The sequence below is a fragment of the Coffea arabica genome, chromosome 4c, assembly GCF_036785885.1.
Source record: "Coffea arabica cultivar ET-39 chromosome 4c, Coffea Arabica ET-39 HiFi, whole genome shotgun sequence".
Classification (NCBI taxonomy): Eukaryota; Viridiplantae; Streptophyta; class Magnoliopsida; order Gentianales; family Rubiaceae; genus Coffea; species Coffea arabica.
This window is the reverse complement of record NC_092316.1, coordinates 4071169-4095949: the sequence shown is the minus strand read 5'-3', so window position 1 is coordinate 4095949 and position 24781 is coordinate 4071169. Positions and strand designations below refer to the sequence as shown.

Here is a 24781-nt window from a genome sequence, read left to right as displayed (position 1 = left end):
TGCATGATAGACACGTGTTCAGAGTACCAGAGAATCCTTATCCACCATCTTCAAATGACAGTTACAGAAAATTAGCTTGATGACGTCAAACCCAGACCGCGCCCGCCGGCAGCGGATGAGAAGCCGCTGGATATTTGCCTCGACCTCCAGCTCCTTTGCCTTTTTTTTTTTTTTTGGTAATTAATTCATTTATTGGATTAGGATAGACACTACTACTGTTTGTTTTACTGGATGACAAAAACACACGTCACCAAATTCTTCCACATCAGCACTTTTGTTTCACCCGATTTTGATTTCGCCCTCTGATTTTACGTTTTCTACCTTTAACCCCAATTGTTTTGTTATTGCTGCTCTTCGTCTCGATCATTTCAAATAATTGATGGCTACCCTAATTGATGGCTTTTTCTTTTTCGTTCTTTCATTGGATTGAATTCATTACGGTGAAAAATTTTTATGTACAACAATGAAACACTAACGAGCAATTCTTATGTAATACGTTAAAAATTCAGCAAAAACACTTGGAAAATTAGCGAAAAAATGGTAGCATTTTACATCTTTATTATTTTTTAATGATAATATGATATTTTTACATGCATAATAACTTTTCAGGATATTTGGCGGCATCACAAAACATCCAATCACATCAAATATGTAGAAAAAGAATACAAAAATCTCGCTCTATGTAGTAGTAATCCCTCACGAGAAGAAATAGTTAAATCTAACCATAGAGGTAAATAATATGATATGGTTGGGAGACGTAAATAAGAGATAAAAGGCTTGTCTGTGAAGATTAATTTTTTTTTAATTTTCTCCTATTATTTTGGATAGAATTCACTTGTAATAATTATGAGTTAACTGATCCAATTTTTCAAAAAAATGTGGTAAAAGAAAGTAAGGGAATGTAGCTACATCTAAGTTTGCTATTGAAACGATCGTACACTTTTGTGACCAAGTAATTGAAATCCTGTTATAGAGAGAAAAAAGATTCAAAGTACTTCTTTTTATATAAGTGCACAACAAAATGATAGAATTCATATACAATAATGTAAATCCTAGTGGAAATTACTTAGGACATAAGTTTTCTAACTCATCTATTTAAGTGGTTTTCAAGATAAATTCATGTAACAACCTAATCTAAATATAGATAAGGAGTAGCATGTTGAAATTCATAGTTTGAGGGACAATTTGGAATAGTATAACTTAAAACTAGGCCTCAAGTGAATAACAGGAAAGACGAGGCATATCCTTTGAAAATCTTAAAAGATTCTCTGCGAGAAAAGGCTTGGACAGAGTCACCAACCCAGCTCCCAAGGGTCGGATAACTCTCCAAATCTCTCCCTTTCTATTGTCCGCACCTCAAAAGGACTTGGCTCCTAGAGAAATAAAAAATTGCCAGGTGACACTTCGCCTCCAAAATTCACCACCATGGATAAGGACTTCATTTCCTACGTCAGCTTGACACATAGATCATCCCCTTTTTGCCCTTTCCGCTCTCTTCTTGATCTTTATATATACGCATTTTCTTCTTCCCCAGTTGAACAGATTCATCATATCCTATCCATTTCAACCCATTATTGCATTCAAAGAAAAGTACCCTCCCCATACTATTCTTCATTGGCAATTGACTTGTTCTTTGAATTTTGCCCTTTTAAAATATTCACATAGCTTTCACATTCACCAAAACTTGCCTTGTCTAACCCGTTTCCATATTCATTTACCTGTTCCTTTCAGACCCTTCGATAGATGATCTTACACCCATAATCTATATATATCTTTGAAGCTGGTTTTGCTAAATCGCATCCGGGTTTGCTCATTTCTATTGGAAAAAAAGAATACAGGATCCAATTTTTATTGATCCAAGAGTAGCTTTTGACTTTTTCAGAAAGAATGGCGACTTTTGTAGGCTCTGCCTCTTCATCGTCTTCTTGGATTCAGATGAAGAACTCAGCAAAGAAGGGAAAGAACAATGGCAAGGACAATACCAAGTTCAGGGTATCGTGCGTTTCTTCTTCTATCGCAGATCCATATAAGACCCTGAGGATTCACCCTAGTGCTTCTGAATCTGAGGTCAGGAAGGCTTTCAGACAGCTCGCTCTTCAGGTATTTTATTTTTAACCTCCAATTTTCCATTTTATTTGTGTTGTTGTCACTAAAAATGTGATCTTTACAAACATTTCCATTTTCTAGACGCCAGCTTTGGGATAAAAATCTTTTCTTTAAATTGATTGCTCATTTGGAAAGTTCTTAACTTCTCTGGTTCTGTATTCAATCCGGGCCATGTAATAATGTGAAGGAGAGTTTCTTATTTCTGATCCTTCGAGTTTGATTTTTCTGGTTGCCAATTGTTGCCTGTTAATGTTTCAAATTGCATTTAAAAAAAAAAAATTGGCGCTAAGGTTATATCATAACTAATGCTGGTTTATTGATGTATTTATCTATCCGTGATCCAATTTCAGTATCATCCTGATGTCTGCAAAGGGAGCAACTGTGGCGTGCAATTTCACGAAATTAATGAAGCTTATGATGTAAGTCACCGTGATGATCTCTGTTCTCGTTAATAAATTAGGTTCAGTTGATCTTGAGGTTGCAAATAACATATACTGTATATGATAATGAAGTGATATCTCAGACATCAGCCTATAGTACTCTTTTTTGGGCTTGATTACTTTATGGTCTAAGTGGGAGCCTCGGATGTATGGTTGACCTTGAGTTGGAATATAATAATGTCATGTTAAAACTGAAAAGGATATGCCAAGCATTGTAGCTATTCCCAATCGTATTCATTCAATTATTATGCGCGACAACTTTCCAAAAAATTATTATACTTGACAATAAATAATGGAGAACAAGTCCTTTTCATTGTCAATCAAAGTGATGCCAATTGCATCACGCAATGTTCCTCAACCTGTCCCAAGACGTTGCATCTGTTCCAGCCATGTAAAAAATTAGGATAAAAGCCACATCAGGTGTAGGTTGCTCAAGTTGCTGATCTTATCCGAAAGAAGCAATTCAAGAATTTTGGATAAAAATTGGTTATTACAGTATATCATAGTCATCGGTTCCTGTACTATATATTATTGAGCCTTTTCCTTTCAATGGTTTGTTTGCAGATTGTGATGAGTAATCTGAGAGGGGAATCAACCCAATCGCAAATGGAGGCTTATGATGACGGTATAGATGATTCATTCAGGGGGATGAATGATCCTGATTGGGACATGTGGGAAGAATGGATGGGATGGGAAGGAGCGGGGATTCGCGACTACACATCCCATATCAATCCATACATTTAATCAAATCTTATTGCTTGGTTGTTTAAACAGTACAGGGCCGTAAAAAAAAAACCCACATCTTCAACCTAAGAAACAGATGAAGATGGTTGAGGTTGATGTACAAATTGTCGGATTTATGTAAATATTCTGGGGGTACTTCTAATTAGTTGTATCATGTCGGAGCCTTTTCTTGATGTGAATTCAATGCACTGCATGTGCTCATCTATCAATGAACTGAAAATTTGCTCAAAGCTTAAAGATTTCACTTTCGCTTCTGTACTGTTCTTATGCTATCTGTCCCAACTTGGTTCCTTGGCCCTGAGTACATTTGTTTCCTTCTGCCTCTGGGGCATTATGGAATCATAGGAAAAAATCTATATTGGGCCTGTCAAAGCACTGAGCTCACGACGAGGGGCCTGGACGGTCGCCAGAGGCAACCGTGGCCTGGATGAGGCCTCAAAAATTTGTGTGGCTCAGATCACGTCTTGTAACTCGATTTTCACGTCGTGTGGGATCCATAAAAATGTTGTTCTAATGTTATTCGCTGTTGTATTATTGTTACACCTTATACAGATGATGTTATATCATGTACAAATGATGTTACACCTTCCGGAGCGATTGTTCTGACAATGGCTCCAGCCCCGCGTCCCTGAGCTCACCCCTCACCACTTTCAAATGCCAGGAACTTGGTTTCTAATTACTCCTTCCTATGATTTCATCGCTAAACTCCAAGCTTAGTACTGAATTAATTCCTCCTGAGCCTAACATCCGGAAGCTTAATATAGATGGAACATCAAAGGGCAATCAGGGGCCTGCAGGTGCAGGGGAGTAATCAAGGAAATTTTCTTTTTTTTCAAAACAGGAAATTGGTTTGCCCAGTAATACTAGCTCGAAGCGATGGGATTGACAGAATGGGACTTGGGAGTGATGCTGCTGAATCTAAAAGCTGCTTTAATCTTGAAGCAGATGCTAGTAATGAAATTGAGCCCATCAATCTTGAAGTTAAAGATAAAAGGAGTGGTTAATCAGAAGACACTGATTTAAATTGTTCATTCAAAAATAACAGATTGAAGTATCAAGAAGATTCGACCATTAGGATCACAAGATTGCCCTGTTCTTGCTCTCTTTTCACTGTTCTCCCGTTCCCGTTTAAAATGTAACTTGGAAAAGAAAATGGATCACGAAAGTCATTAACTTGTAATATGCAGTTACTGTAACATCATGAAGGAGAAGAGGATTCCAGGATGGAGAATTGCAAATCAGCTCTCATATGATTGGTGGGGCGGCCATCTCAATAATCAATAGTGGGGACGTCACAATCGGAGAGGCAGGTAATCTGTGAGGTACGTGATTTTTTTTTTTTTGGAGAATAGGTACGTGATTTCAAGAACGTCAGTGATCAATAATGTGATGCTCCAGCAACCAACAAGCCCCTTGGCCCGGGGTACGCCCCCGATTGGGAGAAGTCGTGGTTGCCGGTGAACGCTTTCGAGGTCAATGAACTCGTAGACGGTTGAAGTCGTGTTGTTTTCTGCAGGGTTCTTGCCCTTTTGGGCAGATTGAACTCTGAATTGTCTACTCCTTGCCATTTGAAGGTGATGTAGTAAGGAGTAGTTACTGGGTAATTTGGATTGAAAAGTTTGATTCGTTATCCATGAATCAAAAAGAAAAAGGAAAAAAGGAAAAGATGAAGAGAAGGACTGAAGGAGGAGGAAAAAAACCATAAATGGTAGTAATAGTAAGAAGATGATCTAAGGAGGAGCTAAGTCGATAAATGTGGCTATTATTTGTTGGCGACGAGAAGTTTTATCTTGATCCAGATTAATTACCTGACAAGGTTAGAAATTGATATTTTTTAACCAATCAAAATACTTTGAGGAAGATCGTGAGCCCCGTGAGTTTTATCATCAACCATTGTGACTTGGCATGTGTGACCCCTCGTTTATTCACTTAGAGATAAAGAATTGATTAAAAACCAACTCTTGAGTTTGCGTGGAGTTAGTCCCGACGGAAGGTTAAGGATATAATAATTCGTCCTGTTGTCGTAATACAATAATCAACAAGTGGAAAAGGAAGGAAAAATGAAATCTAAACCACCAGATTCAATGAAAATCAAAAGCTAAAGCCTACAAGTAGGAATTTTTGTTTAATGAATATGGACCAAATCATTTGTTTAACTACCAAAGGGATCTAACCGTTTTTCTTTTAAAAAATGATCATATATCAATTACGAAATGAATTTAGGATAAAAAGCGGTAGAAAACAGCGGACACCAAAACACTTCACTACGAAGAAAATGGGGAAAAAAAATCCATTGTTATACATTAATTACTACAATAGTCTCCAAAAAGAAAAACTACTACTCCCTCCGTTCCACTTTAATAGTCTTGTATTCCTTTTTCATCTGTCCCAAATTATAGTCCGCTTCCCAATTGAAGAATGTAGTTATATTTTATTTTTTCTAAAATACCCTTATTCAATGTAAGTAGTTGTTACTATAAACCTATCCTATTTAATGAGAGTTGATTCTTTTTTTTTTTTCCATCAATTCAAGTTTCGATAAAGTTATACCATATTTAATATGAGGGTATTTTAGAAAAATAGCAATCTAAATTTACTTTTCCAATAAAGTGAACTACTTTTTTTTAAACGGTGTGAAAAAAGAAACAAAATTATCAAAGTATTACGGAGGGGAGTATAATAGTAACAACAACAAGCTTATGATTGCTTCGGTAAGTTGTGGCTCCGGCTTTATGAAAGGCTGACGTCAATCAAAGGGGCCAAGTTACGAGGTCGTTTCACTGAGAAGTTCCTTCCTTTCTCTCCGAGGTGGGCAATCAAGATTCTTGTACCTTTCCTGACGACAATGATGATTCAGATAATATAAGCCCACGAGTCCCGGTGGGAATTTTTTTTTTTTTGGTTCTTTTGTTTCTCGAGTTGCCGATGCAACAGTGTAAGGAATTTTATAATTGTCTTACGTAATATTACGGTGGAGCAAGCTACGGCGGCATTTTGGCCCAAACCCTAGCTTCTTCCTCTTCTGGAGGTATGTTGCAGAGTTCGTAGCTTTCTGTGAATTCAATTGATTGAGCTAAGTTGGCAGAGTTTGTTCGAATTTCTCTTTCGCGGATTTGGGAGGAATTTTTGGATTTGATCGCATTTCTGACAATAATACACTGTTTTTCTAATTTACTTGTCCCCATTTGAGATGGATGTTGTGATTGAATCTATTTGTCTGTGTTGTTTTCATTTTGAACTGTCCATATTATTACGTATAATTGAATTGTGGAAAGAAAAAGTGAAGGGCTATGGGGGTTGAAGCTGTTTTGTTGGAAAGAGTATGATTGACAATTGGAAAATAGCATCTATTTCGGTTATCGGTTTTTTCTTTTGATTTCTGGGATTCTGGGAATGTGATTTGGCATTTCCTTTAAACAGTGAAGGGAATGTTATTTTCGTTGATGCCTTGTTGCTGGTGTCATGTTGAAAATGTAGCTCTGCTGAATGAATTAGTTCAGATAGGGGAGATTCAAATTTTAGTTTGCTATTCTACGCCCTTTGATCATCTTTGCGTTTAGGCATTGGAAAAGTAAAGGGATTAATATTTCCTACACTGACTGACAGTGTGTTCAAAAATTTCACTTTTAATAGGTCCAAAAATTCTTTCACAAAATAATCCATCCTTTTCCGGTTTATTGGTTTTGTAATGAAAAGTATAGGGTTTTGTTATTAAGGTCTAAATAATCAGGAATCCTATTTTTTTTTTTTTACCATAAAAATCCGAACTAAAGAATTTGTACCTCACCCGATCATTCGTTACTGAGAGTTTATAAGTATATCTTCACTTTACAGAAAGAGAATACGTGTTTATTTGATCTTGATCCTTGTGAAGCGAAAGGGAGACTAGACTCGATCTGCACGGCCCTCCTAATAATATCCATAAATGACTTGTTTTTGGTAATAGATGCACATTACAATATGTAAATTGGGGCGCATGATACACATCGATACTCCAGTGTATTTCTCCGTCTGAGTCAGAATAAATATGTTTTCGAACCTTCTCTTTGAAACTCAAAGTAGATGTTCACTGTCAGCGTTGGATGAATGACAACTATGCAAAATTTTTAGCTGGAGTTAGGACAATTCAAAGGTGATTGATATCTGCAGTCGAGCATTTTGTCCTTACTTTGGAATAAAATGTATATTTTCCTCATAAGCTGAACAAGAGATATGATGTCATGACTTTTTTTTCTTTTTTCCTGAAGGAATTTCATCATTCCAGCTCAACCATACATCATTTTACTTTTAGTGAAAGTACTTAGTTATGTGATGAAGTTTTTCAGTAATAATGCTTCCACTGGAGCATCATGCAATGCCAAATAGATCCAGTGTTCCCTAATTCTTACATGATGCATGGGGTAGATAGTGAATGGATGAGTTTTACTTGAAATCATGAAATATTTGGCATTTTGTACGCTGTGACATTCTTCTGTTCGTTTTTGCATTCATTATGCAAAGTAATGGTTTGATTTCTGTTTCTTCTCTCACATCTCAGAATTAGAAAATGGCTGATCTTAAAGAACGCCTTCTACCCCCAAAACCTGCATCAGCTGCCAATCTTCGAGATGTATCGTATAGGCCCTCTGCATCTGGCCGTCCACCATTTCCAGGTGTTGACGTTCTAGGCCTCAAAAAGCGTGGCCAAGGCCTTCGTTCATGGATTCGCGTCGATTCCTCTGGGAATTCGCAAGTTATTGAGGTTGACAAATTCAGTATGATGCGTCGTTGTGATCTTCCTGCCCGTGATTTGCGCCTGTTAGATCCATTATTTGTTTACCCATCCACAATTCTTGGAAGAGAGAAGGCAATAGTTGTAAACCTGGAGCAGATTCGATGTATTATAACAGCAGATGAGGTGCTGCTTTTGAACTCTCTAGATAACTATGTAGTGCAGTATGTGGTGGAGCTGCAACGGCGGCTGCATGCTGCTGGAGTCAGTGATGTTTGGCAGACAGAAGGTAGTGATTCGAGCAGGAGGGGAAGGAGCTTTGACAATATGTTTGGAAATACTTCACCAGATTATTTGCCCTTCGAGTTTCGGGCTCTTGAAGTTGCTCTGGAGGCTGCTTGCACATTTTTGGATTCTCAGGTGCGTAAGAGAAACCATGACCAAATAGTTAAACTGCATAATAGTAAGACTTTGCTGGAAACGTGAATTGATTGAGCTCTTAATGAAGAGTGCTAGGAAATTTTATCCATGCCTTCTTTAGCAGTATATGGTTATAATTAGCTGTTGGAAAATCGATTATTATATTCAGGCAGCAGAATTGGAGATTGAAGCATACCCACTGCTGGATGAGCTTACATCAAAGATTAGTACCTTAAACTTGGAGCGTGTTCGTCGATTAAAAAGCCGACTTGTTGCTTTGACCCGGAGAGTTCAGAAGGTATTGTGCTTATTATATTTTTGCTATCTTATTGAAACCCATTCTTCCCATTTCTGATGTTTTCTCTGTCTTTCTTTTATACCACCGTTCATCTAGGTTAGGGATGAGATAGAGCAGCTAATGGACGATGATGGAGATATGGCTGAAATGTACCTTACTGAGAAGAAAAGACGAATGGAATCATCCTTTTATGGTGATCAATCTCTTCTTGGATATCGGTCAAGTGATGGTGTACAATCTATTTCTGCTCCAGTCTCGCCTGTTGTGTCACCTCCTGATTCCAGAAAGCTGGAGAAAACTTTAAGTATTGCAAGGAGCAGACATGAGAGTGTCAGGAGTTCAGAAAGTGCAAATGAGAGTATAGAAGAGCTCGAAATGTTGTTGGAAGCTTATTTTGTTGTTATTGACAGCACCTTGAACAAGTTGACATCGGTATATTCTGTTGTCAAAAGTACCTATGCTGGCTTTTTATTGTCTGTTGGTTTAAGGCAAAAGGTTGATGAATAACTTTCTCTGTCTGATTTCAGCTGAAGGAGTACATTGATGACACAGAAGATTTCATCAACATTCAGCTGGTATGCATTCCTTTCTCTGGCTAAGTTGTGAGAGCAGTCTTTTAGCTACAGGTTGCACACTGATATGCATGTATCTTGGATTGATATGGAACCTATACCTCTTCTATGATCTCTAATATTACTCATACGGTAAAACTGTGGACACACTGCTCAAAGGGTCTGTCAACATTAATTTATTAAGTTTTTAAAGTTGAAGTTGAACATTTTAGTCAATATTGATTATATATTCTTGGAACACACCACAGGTCCACAGGTCATCTTTGTTAAAATTATGTAGATGGTTTTGTTTGTATACTTTTGATATATCTGACTGTATGCTTATAGTTGACTTATCGATTATTTTCTTTGGATACGCTTGAGATATCTGACTGTAAGCTAATCGTTGCACAGCAAGTCAAACATATATAGTTTCCGAGGTTTAGTCATAATTGCTTTACCCAGTTTGAATTTTTTGTTTACTTGCATCACGTACGTAGGACATCGAAGTGTCTATCAATGTAAACAATTGCAAGGATTTTTCGTCAATCACACGTCCTGCGTTATAAAGTGTTTATTGTGAATTCACATGACTCGTTATTGTTTCTGGACGTTAGCTCTTAAATAAGCATGGCCAGTTGTGACAACTATTTTTATTTCTTTCTGCAGGATAATGTCCGAAACCAGCTTATACAATTTGAGTTGTTACTTACAACAGCAACATTTGTCGTTGCCATATTTGGTGTGGTAGCTGGAATATTTGGCATGAATTTTTCAGTACCATTGTTCGATAATCCAAATGCGTTCAAGTGGGTCCTCATAATTACAGCAGTCTGTGGAATTATCATATTCTGTTCATTTTTGTGGTTTTTCAAATACAAAAGGCTGATGCCGCTGTAAGGAAATTTAGGAGCATTGCTAGTCATGCAAACCTTTAGCATCAAATTTTTGTAACAGTTTTTCTAATCTATGCCAAGAAATATGGCAAAAGAGCAAGCTGCCTCAATTCTTTTACAGGCCCTGCTCCCTGCTCTGTTTCATACTTTCCCTTTTCTAACTTTTCGACCAATATACTTTGAACCGCGTAACGCCCACCAACGCCATGGTGATAACGAAAAGCACTGGAATGCTCCCAAAAGAAGAAACATAGATCGGGTATGCAGAAAATATGCACGTCTGCGAATTTCTAACCATAACAAATTTCGGTTTTCGGGATACATTCAAACTTCAATCCATCCTTTTGCCGGATGCAGAGTATGAGATGGTGATATTCTAAACCAACAGCATCCTGGCCGTATTTCTGATGACAATAAGGCACATCAATTGACTCCCCAACCGTCTGATTTTCATTGTTAATGCAGAAGTTTCCTGCTTTCCAATTTCTTGAAATAGAAATGCTCTTCTTGAACATGATGGTCAAATCAAATGTAAAAGGGAACCTACGCCTTAAGAATTCACATATAAACAACGGTGCAGCAAACATTATAACATCTGAAAAAGATATTGTCATCCTAATGAAGCTTCCATTACTCTCTGTTGAGCACAAAAAATAGAACGGACCAGGGTGGTATAAAGGAAACAGCAAGTCCAATGAACCATAATGAGAGACAATCATCGAGCTAGCTTTTCCCCACACTAAGATGTTGAAGCTGCTGATGAACCTTTTGAAAGTCTCTCACTTCGTGCTTTATCAGCTCTTTCCATATAGTCCTGATGAGATTGATGTTTTGAGCCTGAAAGTGGAAAAATTTTGTTAAGATCAGGTATCAATAGAAAATTCAGTTTTCCATGCTTGATCAGTAAGTGAAAGAAAGCAACCAATGCAGAGCGTGAGATACAGCTTTCGTGCCAGTTTCTCAACATTTACTGACGATAAATGAGACAGAGATCCACAATTACATGTTTGAAATCTATCATGTTCATTACAATCTTGTTAGACCAGTGGACTATCAGCTCCATTACATCTGGATCACACAAAGAAACGCACAGACATAGAATTCCAACAAGAACTATCCTAGCATATCTGATAAAGGAAGACAAGTGACAAGATGCAGATTTATTTTTTCTTTCTATGCATGGGCAAATAGGGAGAGGATAGAGCAACCTGATACACAATCTAATAAAAGAAAAGTCTTATGGCGCTGGTGCAATCAACCTGAAAAACAATGTTTGGAACAGCTACACAATTACTCAATGGTTCAGGATCAACTCAATTTTAATCCACAAAGCTTTCACGCAAGATTCACTGCATTTTAGTACATTCAAAGACATAGATTGCCACATGATAAGACCCTTGAGGAGGCATTCTGTATGCATGTCTCCCAGAGAGAAATCTGATAAACTTGGAAAAGAGCTTGTGGGAAATCCATACAATTTAATCAAAACTTCGACTGGGAGAAGCAGAAGTTACTACTACAATCACATTGTTGTCTGCTTTGTAGCATGGGTAACCACTCTGGAAAAGAACTTCTGCACGAGGGTTGAGGTTGCTGTAGCAACAAGAATGGATACGTTTTCCATTTGGTTAAAACTTGCTGAAGTCCGAGAAAGTTCAAGCTTTTTTCGCTTGTCATACTTCGGAATCCAATGACTGCTATACTGGCTTTCTCATGCCATATTATTCAACTGAACCATAAGAACATTCTCCCAGGCCACTGATCATAAGAACATGTTCTGTCCTTGAATTAAGTAAAATAATGCCTGATCTTTCAGGCAAAATCTCACCTTCCCAAAGCTAAGGATTTCTACATTTCCACCCAAAAACAATTTATTTCCCGTAAACTAATAATTGACACATACTAAATCAAAAAACAAATGCCCGACTTTCAAAACCATCTTAATCACTTGAATTGTCTCCAAAACAGGGGAGACCACAAACAAGAAAGGGAAGGAAAAGACGACGACAACAACAGTCCTCTCTAGTAACCAAATAAATTCACAAAAAGGAGTTGGGGACGCGAAAATCTTTACAATTGGATAATAAAAACGTAATCTTTCCAAAACCAACCACAACTTGCACCAAGTAAAATCCTCAAATTTAAAAGGATCAGAGAGAAATTGTATTGAAACAAATGGGAAAAATGTGAAAAGATGATACCTTTGTTCATGAGGTACCATGGAACCCCAAAGAGGACGCCAATTATGGCTATTCCTGCGATGACATGCTTCTTTTCCCCACTATACAGGTAATGATCCAATTTAGCCCTGAAACCACCATTGCCGCCTCCAATCTTCTTGCTTCCACTTGTTTTGTTAGTTTCACTAGCCATCTTTAGCTCGGTCTCTTTCTTTCTCTTCTTCTTATCTGAAAAGCCTTAAACCCTCCCCCCAATTTTATTACTCTATGGTTTCTTGATTTTGAGCTTAAATCCTTAAACCCTACGACGAAGGAAAGAAATAGTGTAGTGAATAGCCTTGACTCTAGACTCTAGAGGCAATCTGGGCTTAGTGGTGGCGGCACGTGTTGGCTCCGGGGGATACTATTACCTTGTTTGATCTAGCCACGTGACACTTTTTGGAGATTATTTTTGTCGCCAAGGCATTGATCTCACACTTTCCAACTGCTTTATTATTTTCTTCCTTCATAAAAGAAAAGCAGAAAATTTTTTTGGCCGATTTATTTTTTTCTCCCTTCATAAAAAAAATATATTTTGGGCAAAAAAATTTTTTTTTTTCTGCTTTGCCAAAAAGAAAATATGTATTTGTGTCTAAATTTGGTTGGTGAAAGACTCAATATGCAATAATCTGCATCTATTTTGCAGGCAAAAAGAGGAAATGTAGGTTGTATCATTTTGTGTGCTCTCCTAAAAATTGCCTTTAGATCTCTCGTCCTAAAACATGCTTCAGTTCTGAAAATGATAGGACTACTTATCCATGTTAGAAGACTCCATAGAGCAAATCCCTCACTCTTCTTGGCTCAACTCCTGAACCCACTAGCTCATCAAAAACTTTCATCTTGCTGTACAGATACTTCTCCGTCGCATCATTCCATTGGGGCATTTCAGCAAACGCTTATCAACCCTGGTCACTCCAGTCTACAGAGCCTCCATTCCTCGGCATCCCGTAGTTCTGACCAACGACACATCTATGATGTCATCAACTTCCGTGAGTGTGTAAAAGAAACCCGTGAAAATGCTCAAGTGGGTCTCAGTGAATTGACTGAGTTAATCCAAAAAGCTAAGAATTTTGATTCTGGAGATGAAGCATTGGATTTTCTTGATAAGGGAGGTGTTAAACCCAATAAATATTTGATTTTTTCCTCTATGTTTGCTTTAAGGAAAGAATGGAAGTTGGCATTCTTGTTATATAAATGGGGTGAGAGATGGGATTGTGTGGATGAAATGGTTCGGTGTTTGATGATATGGGTTCTGGGGAACCATACAAAGTTTGGTACTGCTTGGTCCTTGATTCATGACCTTCATAAAAATTCAGTGGATACTAAAGAAGCATTGCTCATCATGATTGATAGGTAAATGCAGAGTCTTGATCGCTGTCATTATGCAGGTTGTATCTCCTTGATTAATGTAGATCGTCCGTAAGAAAGAGCAGGTATTCCAACTAGGAGATGTAATTCACTCACTACCTGTCAAACTTCAAATGACATCTTTCAGCTAATGTTGAATTTGGTAGCATATAAATTACATTTGCAATATTAATTTGGAGTACAAGTCTGATGTCCCTAAATGTGAAAACCGGTTCCATCGTCCTCCCACCGCTCCCTGTAGAAGAAATTCATTGCAGAAGAAACTCCCAACATATATCTTGTTTAGCTACTAGCATGTTCATGCCGATTGCCAGTGGCGCAGTGCATTCCTTTTTGCATGTGTGATTACAGATTTTACTGACGGATTTTGTCGCTCTGTTTCTGTCGCACTTGTTTTGTTCAAAAGATTTAGTAGACATGTTCCTTCTAGAGTTTATTGAGAATCAAAATCCATCTGTTGTACAATAGTAATCCAGTCACTGAAGGCCAAAGCTGCCTGTATCTAACAGTCAAAACGACTTCTTTTAGAGTCTTTTACAGTATCAGTATAATTGATTTTAACTTTTTTATTTTGGTGTTGTTCTTGTATTACAATTCACCAGGTATGCAGCAACAAATCAATTTGACAAGGCTGTGAAAACATTTGAAACTATGGAGAAGTTCTGCTTGTTGCCTGATCAGGATGCATTCTTCACATTTCTTAACATTCTCTGCAAGCATGGAAACATCGAGGAGGCTGAAGAATTCATGTTTCTCAACAAAAAGTTCTTCCCTCTGGTGACTGAGGGCTTTAACATAATTCTCAATGGATGGTGCAATATAGCAGTTGATATAGTTGAAGCCAAGAGAGTGTGGAGAGAAATGTCAAAATGCTGTATTTTGCCTAATGGGATGTCCTATACGCACTTGATTTCCTGTTTTGCGAAAGTTAGAAATCTATTTGACTCGCTCAGACTGTGTGACGAGATGAAGAAAAGGGGTTTTCAACCTGGCATTGAGGTGTATAATTCTTTAGCATATGTTCTGGCTTCTGAGGACTGCTTGAAGGAATCTCTTACCATTCTCAATAAAATGAAAGAAGCAGGTCTATATCCTGATTCTACCACATACAACAACATCATAATCCCTCTTTGTGGAGATATGAAACTAGAGGAGGCAAGAATGGTACTGGCTATGATGATAGAGGACAATGTCAGTCCAACTATTGATACATACCATGCATTTCTTACTGGTGCAAGTTTAGAAGGAGCTTTTGAAGTTCTTAATCATATGAGAAAAGCCGGTCTTGGTCCAAACGGGAATACCTTTCTCCAAATTCTGGGAAAATTTTTTGAATTGAAGCAACCTGAAAGTGCTCTGAAGGTATGGTTGGAAATGAGGCACTATGAGATATTGCCTGACTTAGCACATTACAGAGTTCTGGTTGAAGGGTTAGCTAAATGTGGATTGTTGGTCAAGGCTAGAGAATTTTACAATGAGAGGAGATCTAGAGGATTTGCTAGGGATCCGAAGCTTGAGAAACTTTTCAAAGAACCAAGGAAGGACAGGCATCTTGAAGGAGACCGTAGGAGAACCATAAAACACATTGAGGAAGGCAAATCCTCATTTCATGGGAGAAATATTGCTATGCAAAATAGAAGAGGTACTAAAACTTCAAGCAAGAATAAAATAACTCGAGGTTGAGATTCCTTTGCTCTTCTTGTGGCTTTGGTAAATGCATATATTTTGGCGATCAATGACTCGTTGGGTCAGCGCATGGATTTTAGCATGGAAAATTTATATTTGATGTCTGCATTGGGTGGTCTGCTGAAAGCATATTATTGATTTTGGAGATTGGCTAAACTAGGAAGATTGTTATATATTTTTCTCCTCTTCCTATATTTATGGAGGAGCTGTGCTTGGGCTGGTTCCATGGGCAGCATTGCGAGTCAATCTGTGCCCAGGTGAGCTGTTGCATTTTGCATTCTTTGGAGTCTCTGGTGTGCCTTGTGCTATTCAGTATCATGGAGTGATGGACTATGAATGAAATTCAGGAAAGAGCGGAGCTTCAACTTGAAGCTCAGTTATAACTTGTAAGCCTCTGAGGTCTAGTCCCCTGATGACTGGTATACTCAAAAAGAAGAAGTGTAAGATGGCAAGGATATACTCATAAAAGTCACTTTGAGAACATTGGCATCTTGAATGCAAAAGACGTCGCTCATTGGTGATTGCAAGTTTGCAACTTTAACTATATAAGCCACCATTTTATCAGCAATTCAGAGGTTGGAATGTTCTGCCATTTTCACTCGAAATCATCAGATGTAGGGTCTAGTGTTTTGCAGGGATTTATGTGGTAATATTCTAAACAGGCCATGTGATTTTAGTTCGTTAAATGGTTAAGCCGGGAGAATTTGGATTCAATAGAATAAGCACACACACAAACACGCGCATAGAGAGAGAGAGGGGAGGAAACTGTGTGTTTATTTGCGGGATCAAGACTTTATGAGGGCCTGGTTCACTGATTACTCCATGTAATTGTAGATCCCCATTGTTTGGCAAGCTCTTGATAGCAATCACTGGAACCGACTCAGCGTTTCGCGCCAAATCAAGATCTTGAGTATGGTGGAATTCGCAGGGCGATTCTTTAACGTAACGTTCCACGCTAAGTCCAGAATGTTGCCTGTGGATAATTGGGATTGGGGAAGAGCGATTAGCGAGAATCAATAAACTAAACCGAAGGAAATGAAGCGCGCATGAGATTCAAGCGTGACTTTTAAGGCTTTGCTCGCTCGTACCATTGGGGTCCATATCCCCGAATTTGATGTTTGTGCTCCAACATTTCACTAGTGAGTGTTCAAGTGGGTGCTTCCACCGAGAAAATATATTGGTCCCATCTCATCGAGAAGGTCCTCTGGCTCGTCTGCTACATTACATGAATACAGTCACAGCCATATTAATTAATTAACTTGAGACTTAGAATACCGGAAGGTCCACATCACAATTTCTGGCCTGGTACGGTGCAGCCAAGTCCAGCCATTTCACAACTTGTATGTACTAGTCTTAAATATCTACAAAGCCATCCTTCAAATCTCGGGCTGGTTAAATGATTGATAAAAAAAAAAAAAAAAAAAATCTGACATAACAATTTCTCCAAAACAAATTGTTGCGAGATTTTTCGATTCTAACTTATACATCTTCAGTTAACCACCAGCCCAAACCACCTAAGTGAGCGGGGCGTGCTGTGCACCCGTTTGGATTGATGGTGGTTTAGTTTCTTCCGAATTATTCCTGAATTTCCTTAGATTCGCCCCCTCCTCCTTACTGTGGGATGGAATAGATTTATCGTCTCTGAAAAAAAAAAAAAAAAAAAACTTACATCTTCAGTTACTACCATGTATAAGCATAACCAGCGCTAAAATGTTCTTTTTTTACACCCTCTACTTTAACTGATCTGGTGATATATATATATATATGACCTCAACTTCATTAGACTTGCTAAGAACAAAAAAATAATAATAATAATAAAAATGATGCTGATAAATAAAAGAAAGGAAAGGGTACCCTGCAGTCTCCAGCATTCTATTTATTAGTATTTACTATCCGTTCGGGATTTTCTTGGATCCGTTAGATAACCGTTGTTTGTTTCCTTAACTGGCTCAAATTTGCGGGGGCACCGCACTTTATATGACAAGCTGGCTTCTTCCTGCCAAACCCAAATTAGTAGCTTAGCAGTCTTGAAAAAGAAAAAGGGTAGCCACTAGCCAGTGGTCAGTAGTGGACCTGCAGTAGTCAAGCACAGTCAAAAGAGCTGCAAGTACTACAGTCATCACCTCCCAAAACAAATTCGACCAAACCAACCAACCACCATCAACCCCAATCATGCCCAACTCAGCAGCTTCAACCCTGCTCCACCTTATCACCACCACCACCCCCCTCCTCCTCCTCCTCCTCCTCCTACTGACCACCAGAGTCTCCGCCACCGACCACATTGTGGGTGCCAACCAAGGCTGGAATCCTGGCATCAACTACACCCTCTGGTCCAACAACCAAACTTTCTACGTTGGAGACCTCATTTGTACGTACATATACTACTTTCCACCACCGCGTACATTCTTTCTCATACGATCCACGTTGTATTTGTAAACAGCAATAATGTTATGTTTTCTTTTGGATTAATTTTGGTTATATACAATATATGGGACAGCATTTAGGTATCAGAAGACACAGTACAACGTTTTTGAAGTGAACGAGACAGGCTACGATAACTGTACGATCGAAGGGGCAGTGGGCAACTGGAGCAGCGGAAAGGACTTTATCCCCCTTAACAAAGCTAAAAGGTACTACTTCATCTGTGGGACTGGTGGCTGCTTCAACGGGATGAAGGTTTCTGTCATCGTCCACCCTCTTCCTTCTCCGCCCAAGCCTGCCATTGCGGCCTCTCATGCGTCCACTAAATCAGCCGCAGCCGCAGCCGCAGCGGCGCGTGGGATTTACTCCATGCTGGTCTTGATGGGTCTTTTTCCGTTTATATGGATTGGGCTTTGATTGTGGATCCGGACTTCTTCTAGTTAGGCTGCATTCCCCTTTTTTTTTTTTTTTTTTTTTTTTGGAAAAAAAAAAATTGCTTTTGTGGGTGTGCGAAAAAATCCATTGCCTTTGATTTGTGCTTGTGTGTGGGATCCATCCAATCCAAGTGTTGAAGAATTTGGAGAAATTATTTTCTCCTATTTTTTAGTGGGAGATTGGTGGGTCTTTAATTCATATTCATCTTGTTCATGTTGTGGTCGTAAAGTTTTTGTTGAATTGTCCTCTTCCATAATTTTTTCTCGTCCGAATAAGGGCACGCCTAATATATATGCAATTTAAAAACAATTAAAATGAATTTTGTTTTTCACATAAATACAATTTTAGACAAATTAATGAAAGAACTTTGATTTATAAGGTGCGGTAATTTGGTAATTACAGCAGTTAAGGTGGCTATCAATAGTTATTATACTAGAAAAATGTGACTGGGTTTGCATTGCCACCTCTGATTTTATATATTGTACCGATGGATGACTTTTGAGTTTTACAATTAACGAACGGGCTGAAGGAGATGCCTTTCTCATTCACAAGCCCAAAAACCTCTTGTGAACCCAATTGTCTAATTTTTCTTCTTTTTCTTTTTTTTCCCCCCTTAAATAGAGAGAGCAAAACTAAACAAGCTTTTCGTTCATGAATCAAATCAGCCAACATAATTGTTGTGTTGATATACAATGAGGAGTGGTTGACCAGAAATTTGGGAAATCCAAGAACTTAGCTAGCTGGGCTAATGCGTGGGCTGCCCTATTACCAGTTCTCCTATAGTAACTGAAAACGCAAGAGGCTTTGTTCATTTTTGATACGACAATTCAACTGAATTGCACAGATTAAGTGCGCTAAAAAGATGGGGTGAATCCATTTACAGAACTACTGACGAACAAAGCCCAACAACCTACATTCCTACTTGAATGATGGGCCTCGACCTGAGGCTTTGTTCTAATTTTGTAGTATTACTTCTTTATTATGACGCATGTTTTGAGGTACCGTATCTTTCTTTCTTTTTTTTTTTTTTAGACCTACATTTATTCTATATTTTGAAGAAGAGACCCGAAGAAATCAAGAAAAAATTGGAGGAGATGGAACCACCTACCAGTCCAAACGAGTGCACTGCACATTCGTTTGGAAGCCACTTAAAATGGCTTGCCACATTTTTGTGGCCAATAATGAGAGGCAAGATTTGATTCCTGACCTCCCACCCCAGCAACTTTGGTGGTGGCATCATATCACATGGAGAGAAATGAAATGACAATAATGGCCAAAAGAGGGGGAAAAAAAAGGCTAAAGGATAAGAGCCAAATGAAATATCGATGATACGAACAGGACAAAACTTAATGTACCTGTTGGCTTGTTGCTGCCAACTGATCATCTAAGTGATGTCTTGTTGATTGATCCCCAAATTTGTTGTCTAATCCAGAAGATTATATTGTCTTGACAAAGAAAAAACAAAAGGGATTGTTTTAGAATCTAGAATGGAATTGTTTTACCAAGTTTATACGCCAACATTCTTTACTTGAAAGGAAGAGGGGCAAAAATGACACATGGCATTGCATTCCATAGCTGAGAGAAGTGGCGGTTCGAATTTTCAAAGGCATTGGATAAAAGAGATCAATGATATCTTGGAAAGAAAAATATTCGTATCACACAAAGAGTTGTTGAAGAGATTTTCCGCAATTAATTTCTGGATTTGTCTCTGCATAATTTTTAAGGATGGAATGAGTAATATCAAAATTTTTTGCAAGCTCTCCGCGGCTTTCTTTGGGATGGAAAAATTTTTTAACCGTAGCTGCTGTTTTTCTTCTTCCAAATCAGCTGATTTCTTTTCTTTTCTATCTCACTAAATCTCCCAAACATTGGAAACATCTATCTTTTTCTTCCCTTTTTTTTTTTTCTTTTCTGCTCAAATCTTATCTCCCAAACTAGCCATGAAGTGTTTATACATGCCTCCAGTAGACAAATAATATTGTAGCGCAATGATTTAACCAAAAAAAAAAAAAAAAAAGAGAGAGAGAGAGAATCGCATACTTCCTTATCCTGGAAAAAAAAAAAAATAGACACAGAAATCAACTCTCAAAGTAGATTTCCATCTCCAAGGTGAGTGAGGTTGTCGGGATTGATCCTTATTAGCAATTTTTTTTTTTTTTGCTTGCGTTATATACAAGTTTATTAATTATATTTTTTCGATGATTTTCTTATTTCACGTATATCGCATCACATAAATAACAACGGTATTATTCTATTCAAAAAACAAGTTGAAAGAAATATACTAGTAATTTTCTATGCAAACGGACTCGTGAAATTTTTGCCATGCAGCTACGAGCATATATATATATATGCTGGTTGTGTGTGTGTGTGTGTGTGTGTGTGTGTGTGTGTGTGTATATATATCAATTGTTGGTTGTGTTGTGTGTGTTTAAAGGGCACTGGTGGTTGGTGCAGACCGTGATGGTGACTCGTGTGGTATTGAATTTGACCACTCTTTTGAAGTTCAGGAAAACTTATTCCTTTTCCTCCCAAGGCTAATATTGAAGCAATCTGCTTTCCATTGGCATATAGCGTCTGTTAGGGCTTTAGGAAGTTAAACAGTAAACAACAAAAACTGCCAGAGCGTGTGATGGCATTCATGAAGTGGACCAACTGCAGTCAAGTATAGCAGGCAGCGCAAAGTGGGTGGTGCCATGACACTAGTAGTAATAGTATCCTATGAAGTATGAACACGAGCTGCTAAAAACAGGGTCCTTGGATTCGAATATACAGAGGGGGAAAAAGTTAATGGAAAGTTTGTAGAAATTTTGTATATTTTTCTCCCATCATCAGAAGAAGCGAGGAAAGTGCAAATTCTTGCTCACCAAATGAACAAGGAAGGTTGGTCCAAGGAAGAGGAGAGGGAGGAGCCAAAACTGCTAATACCTACTGATACTGGCAGCTGTTTAACGCTCTAGTGCATACTTTTTTCCTCTTAGTTAAAAACTTTTTGATTTCAATTCTCTGCTGGTGCTTCACCCACTCCATCCCCTTCTCCAGTAAAAGCAGGCCAAGTCGATTTCCACAAGGAGAAGTTAGGCATTATTTGTTTTACTCTCCAGTCCCCACCCTTTGTTCTTTCACTTTTCATGCCAACGGACCATGGCGTGAAAAAAAGGGGGAAGGGACGAGATGGGTTGACAATCATAACAAATGTTCGTCTTTGACGTATGAGGGATACAAGCTCAGTGCTGCATTGTTTGGTTCAGATGTCAACAGTGCGATTTGATATTATTGTTTAGTAAAACATGAATCTAAGGACAAAAAAAGAGCAGCAGCAGCATCAAGGGCCGCTGCAAGTGAATTCAATTCAGAAAAGCTTTCGTTCATCTATTTACATACAATAGAATAAAACTTGGCAATCAGCATCTACAATCTTGCATCAAAATAAACTAGCCTTTCTGGAAGAACATGATCATCAGAACCTTCCTCTCCTTTATGTTAACAAACTAAAAACCTATTCAGGATTGCTCTTCTGTCTCCTTCTTGACCTGCTGAATAATTTTGAAGGTGGAGAGGGAGAAAACTCGAATGGGAGTGGTGGGAGTTCCATTTCCCCTTTCAAGATCTTAAGAATGTCCCCAACATCTGGCCGTAGCTCGGGAACTTTTTGCAAGCAAGCAAGTGCCAAGTGAATACACAAGCTTGCTTGCTCCTTGCTGTAATCATCCTTTAGTTTCTCATCTATTATTTCTAATACATTTCCAGCATGAGCTAAATGCCTACACCAGCTTATCAGGTTTGCCTTTTCAAGCTTCATAGGTGAAGATAGCACATGTAATGGCCTTCTACCAGAGACAATCACAAGGATCAGAACGCCCAAGCTGTAAATATCAGCCTTCTCCATTAGATATCCACAACCACCATATTCAGGTGCCACATAGCAAAGAGTGCCTCTCATGCTAGTTGTGCTGCTCAATTGTCCACTAAAGAGATCTCCGCTCCACATATCGCTGTTTACAGAACGTGCATTCTTCTTCTTCCAACCCTTTCTAAAGCTAAATTCCCCATCCTGATTGTCTAAATCTTGGCTCTGTCGCCTTACACTTCTCCTCTTTAAGTAAAAACGTTTACCCAAACTGAAGTGTGGCATTTTAAAGCGCTTCTTCATCCTAACGTCCGGTTCATTTACCTTAGTATTCTTTCTGCTAAGTTCATCAAGATGCTCTTCTTTCCACCATTCTTGCATCTTCCTGTGCTTCTTATTACGCGTTCTCCTCCACCGATTAGAACCCTCCATCTCAACCCCATTATTAGGACAATCCAATCTGGATTCTTGTAATTGGTTTTCGAATTTATCTTCCACCTTATTTAGCTGCATTGAATTATCCACCAAGTCATTGTCTTGAGGAGAGGACTTCTTTTCATCATCCCAATCTGGCGTTGGGGATGGACAGATCTGGCTCCCAATCCACTCCATCACATAATCTTTACTACATAATTCACCACTTCCATCCTGTCTCCACCACCAATCTTTCCCCCATTGTTTGGTCCTGGTACCATGTTCATCCCCAACCAAAGCGGCATTCAGATTCAACTCTTTACCAAGTTCAACGCCACTGAGCTCATTATCAGGATTCAGAAACTTGTTCGAATCTTCTCCACCACCATTTTCAACAACTGAAACCTCCTTCCCCTTAGCATTGCGACTCTTAGTATCGTCATCAATGAAAAAATTACCATTAAAGTTCAAAGAACCCCAGCTTAAACTTTTCAAACTGTGGAATGCTGTAGTATTTTTCGTGGAAGAGGAAGCCTGCAAAGCCAAAGCAAAATCAACCTCATCATGACTATCTACTGGAGTCCCAATTACAGGAGTCCCAGTTCCAGTTCCAGTTCCAGTTCCGGTTCCGGTTCCTCCTCCCCCAGTACCTAAATTCCCAGAAAGTTCCTGACTTTTCCACAACTCCTGACTCTTCCCCAGCTCCTGACTAAACATATCAACCCCGAATTCAGCCTCAAGCTTCAATCTGGACAAGCCGAAATCTGAAAGTTTAGCCCTGTACTCTGAGTCAAGCAGCACGTTACTAGGCTTCACATCCCCATGAATCACAGGTGGATCACATTCAAGATGCAGAAAGGACAATGCTTTAGCAATATCAAGAATGATATCAAACCTTCTACCCCAATTCAAACTCAAATTAGACTCAGAAAACAAGCTCTCTTGTAAGCTACGGTTAGGCATGTATTCATAAACCACAAGCCTCCTACTCTTCTCTACGCAATATCCCAAAAGATTGACAATAAAAGATGATCTCAACCCACCAAGAACCTGCAGCTCATTCTGGAACTCCCTTTCACTCTGCAAAGAAGCCGAATCAAGAAGTTTGACAGCGACCAACTTTCCATCTTTGAGAATTCCCCTGTAGACTGTGCCAGACCCTCCTTTACCAATGGAATTGGATTCACTGAACCCATTGGTGGCTGACTTAAGCTCTTTGAAGGTGAATCTTTGAAGCTTGACAAGGGGGGTGGTGGAATCAAATGGGCTTGTTCTTGAACGGTGGACTAACGAGTACCATAAATAATAAAGAAAATAAACAACTGCAAAGAGGATAATCAGAGAAGAACAGATGGTTACAGTTAGAAAGACTATGCTTGCTTTAGGCCTGGAGGTTGCTGAAAATGGCTGTCTTGAAGGCATTTTTCGACTCAGCTTCACTCTTCTAGTTCATGGGGTCTTTGAGGACGTATTGTTCGGGGTCTGGGGTGGGGAATGGCAGCAGGCAGGGCAGGGCAGGGCAGGGGGGAGTTGTCCGGGGAAGAAGGGAGTATTTGTTTATGTTATGGGTTGGCTTTACAGTTGGGTAATCAAGAGGTATTGATCAGATTATGATGTATGGACTCTGTAAAAGAATGAGACTAGTATCAGTTTTGTAACGAGACGAGACATTTCACACTACAATAAAGTCGTACGTATTTCTGGGGCTGTTTAGTCGTTTTAGTGTAAGTTAGGAGGCCAAGGAGGAGATTAATGAAAGCAGAGGGAATTGTGGGGTGGGGGACCCAATCGGCTTTTGGGTTTTTGACCAAAGAGAAGGTTTCTGCAGGTGATGGATTGGGGAAGAAAATTGGAGGGAAAAACTGCATGTATTTTTGCATTTTTTTTTTCTTTTCTTAGGTGTAGTGTTTTTTTTTTCTTTTTTTTCATAGACAGAAGAGACACACACAATTAGGTGTAGTGTTTTTGAATTGGGATTATTTAGAGAGAAGAAAAACTTTTTTTTTTTTCTCAATCTACGGTAGCCTTTTTCGTGTCATAAAGTACTCGTATCATACAAAGGTAATTTCCCTTGGAAAAAATAAAAATGATAATAATAAAACTTGTTAATAAAAATATTTTTCTGTCATATAACTTGTTTGGTTTCCAAAGTCCAAACACGGTACTGGCACTGCCAAGTGCCATGCTTCTGTTTTGGCCTTGGCCAAATACCCCCTTCCTCCGGG

General features: G+C 38.7%; 6 protein-coding genes across 6 annotated transcripts; 4 read left to right on the top strand and 2 right to left on the bottom strand.

Annotated features, from left to right (window-relative positions):
* Positions 1-1310: 1310 nt before the first annotated feature.
* On the top strand, positions 1311-3520 carry LOC113740034 (chaperone protein dnaJ 8, chloroplastic-like). Its single transcript, XM_027267523.2, has 3 exons — positions 1311-2100; positions 2457-2525; positions 3111-3520. Exons 1-3 carry the CDS (start codon positions 1888-1890, stop codon positions 3288-3290), a joined length of 462 nt encoding a protein of 153 aa, XP_027123324.1. The 5' UTR covers positions 1311-1887; the 3' UTR covers positions 3291-3520.
* A 2477-nt stretch (positions 3521-5997) lies between these two features.
* LOC113740332 (magnesium transporter MRS2-1) lies at positions 5998-10284 on the top strand. The gene is made up of 6 exons (XM_027267933.2): positions 5998-6318; positions 7828-8421; positions 8591-8719; positions 8816-9151; positions 9247-9294; positions 9940-10284. The coding sequence occupies exons 2-6, from the start codon at positions 7837-7839 to the stop codon at positions 10168-10170; spliced, it is 1329 nt and encodes a 442-aa protein (XP_027123734.1). The 5' UTR covers positions 5998-6318; positions 7828-7836; the 3' UTR covers positions 10171-10284.
* A 309-nt stretch (positions 10285-10593) lies between these two features.
* Positions 10594-12746, bottom strand: LOC113740334 (uncharacterized). The gene is made up of 2 exons (XM_027267934.2): positions 12368-12746; positions 10594-11003 (listed from the first exon to the last, which is right to left on the bottom strand). Exons 1-2 carry the CDS (start codon positions 12537-12539, stop codon positions 10906-10908), a joined length of 270 nt encoding a protein of 89 aa, XP_027123735.1. The 5' UTR covers positions 12540-12746; the 3' UTR covers positions 10594-10905.
* A 163-nt stretch (positions 12747-12909) lies between these two features.
* On the top strand, positions 12910-16637 carry LOC113738783 (pentatricopeptide repeat-containing protein At1g80880, mitochondrial-like). The gene is made up of 2 exons (XM_027266050.2): positions 12910-13738; positions 14356-16637. Exons 1-2 carry the CDS (start codon positions 13125-13127, stop codon positions 15434-15436), a joined length of 1695 nt encoding a protein of 564 aa, XP_027121851.1. The 5' UTR covers positions 12910-13124; the 3' UTR covers positions 15437-16637.
* A 974-nt stretch (positions 16638-17611) lies between these two features.
* LOC113738842 (early nodulin-like protein 19) lies at positions 17612-18277 on the top strand. Its single transcript, XM_027266120.2, has 2 exons — positions 17612-17807; positions 17937-18277. Exons 1-2 carry the CDS (start codon positions 17612-17614, stop codon positions 18275-18277), a joined length of 537 nt encoding a protein of 178 aa, XP_027121921.1.
* A 3312-nt stretch (positions 18278-21589) lies between these two features.
* On the bottom strand, positions 21590-24210 carry LOC113740459 (putative receptor-like protein kinase At1g80870). Its single transcript, XM_027268088.2, has one exon. The coding sequence runs from the start codon at positions 23976-23978 to the stop codon at positions 21792-21794; it is 2187 nt and encodes a 728-aa protein (XP_027123889.1). The 5' UTR covers positions 23979-24210; the 3' UTR covers positions 21590-21791.
* Between the last annotated feature and the right edge of the window lie 571 nt (positions 24211-24781).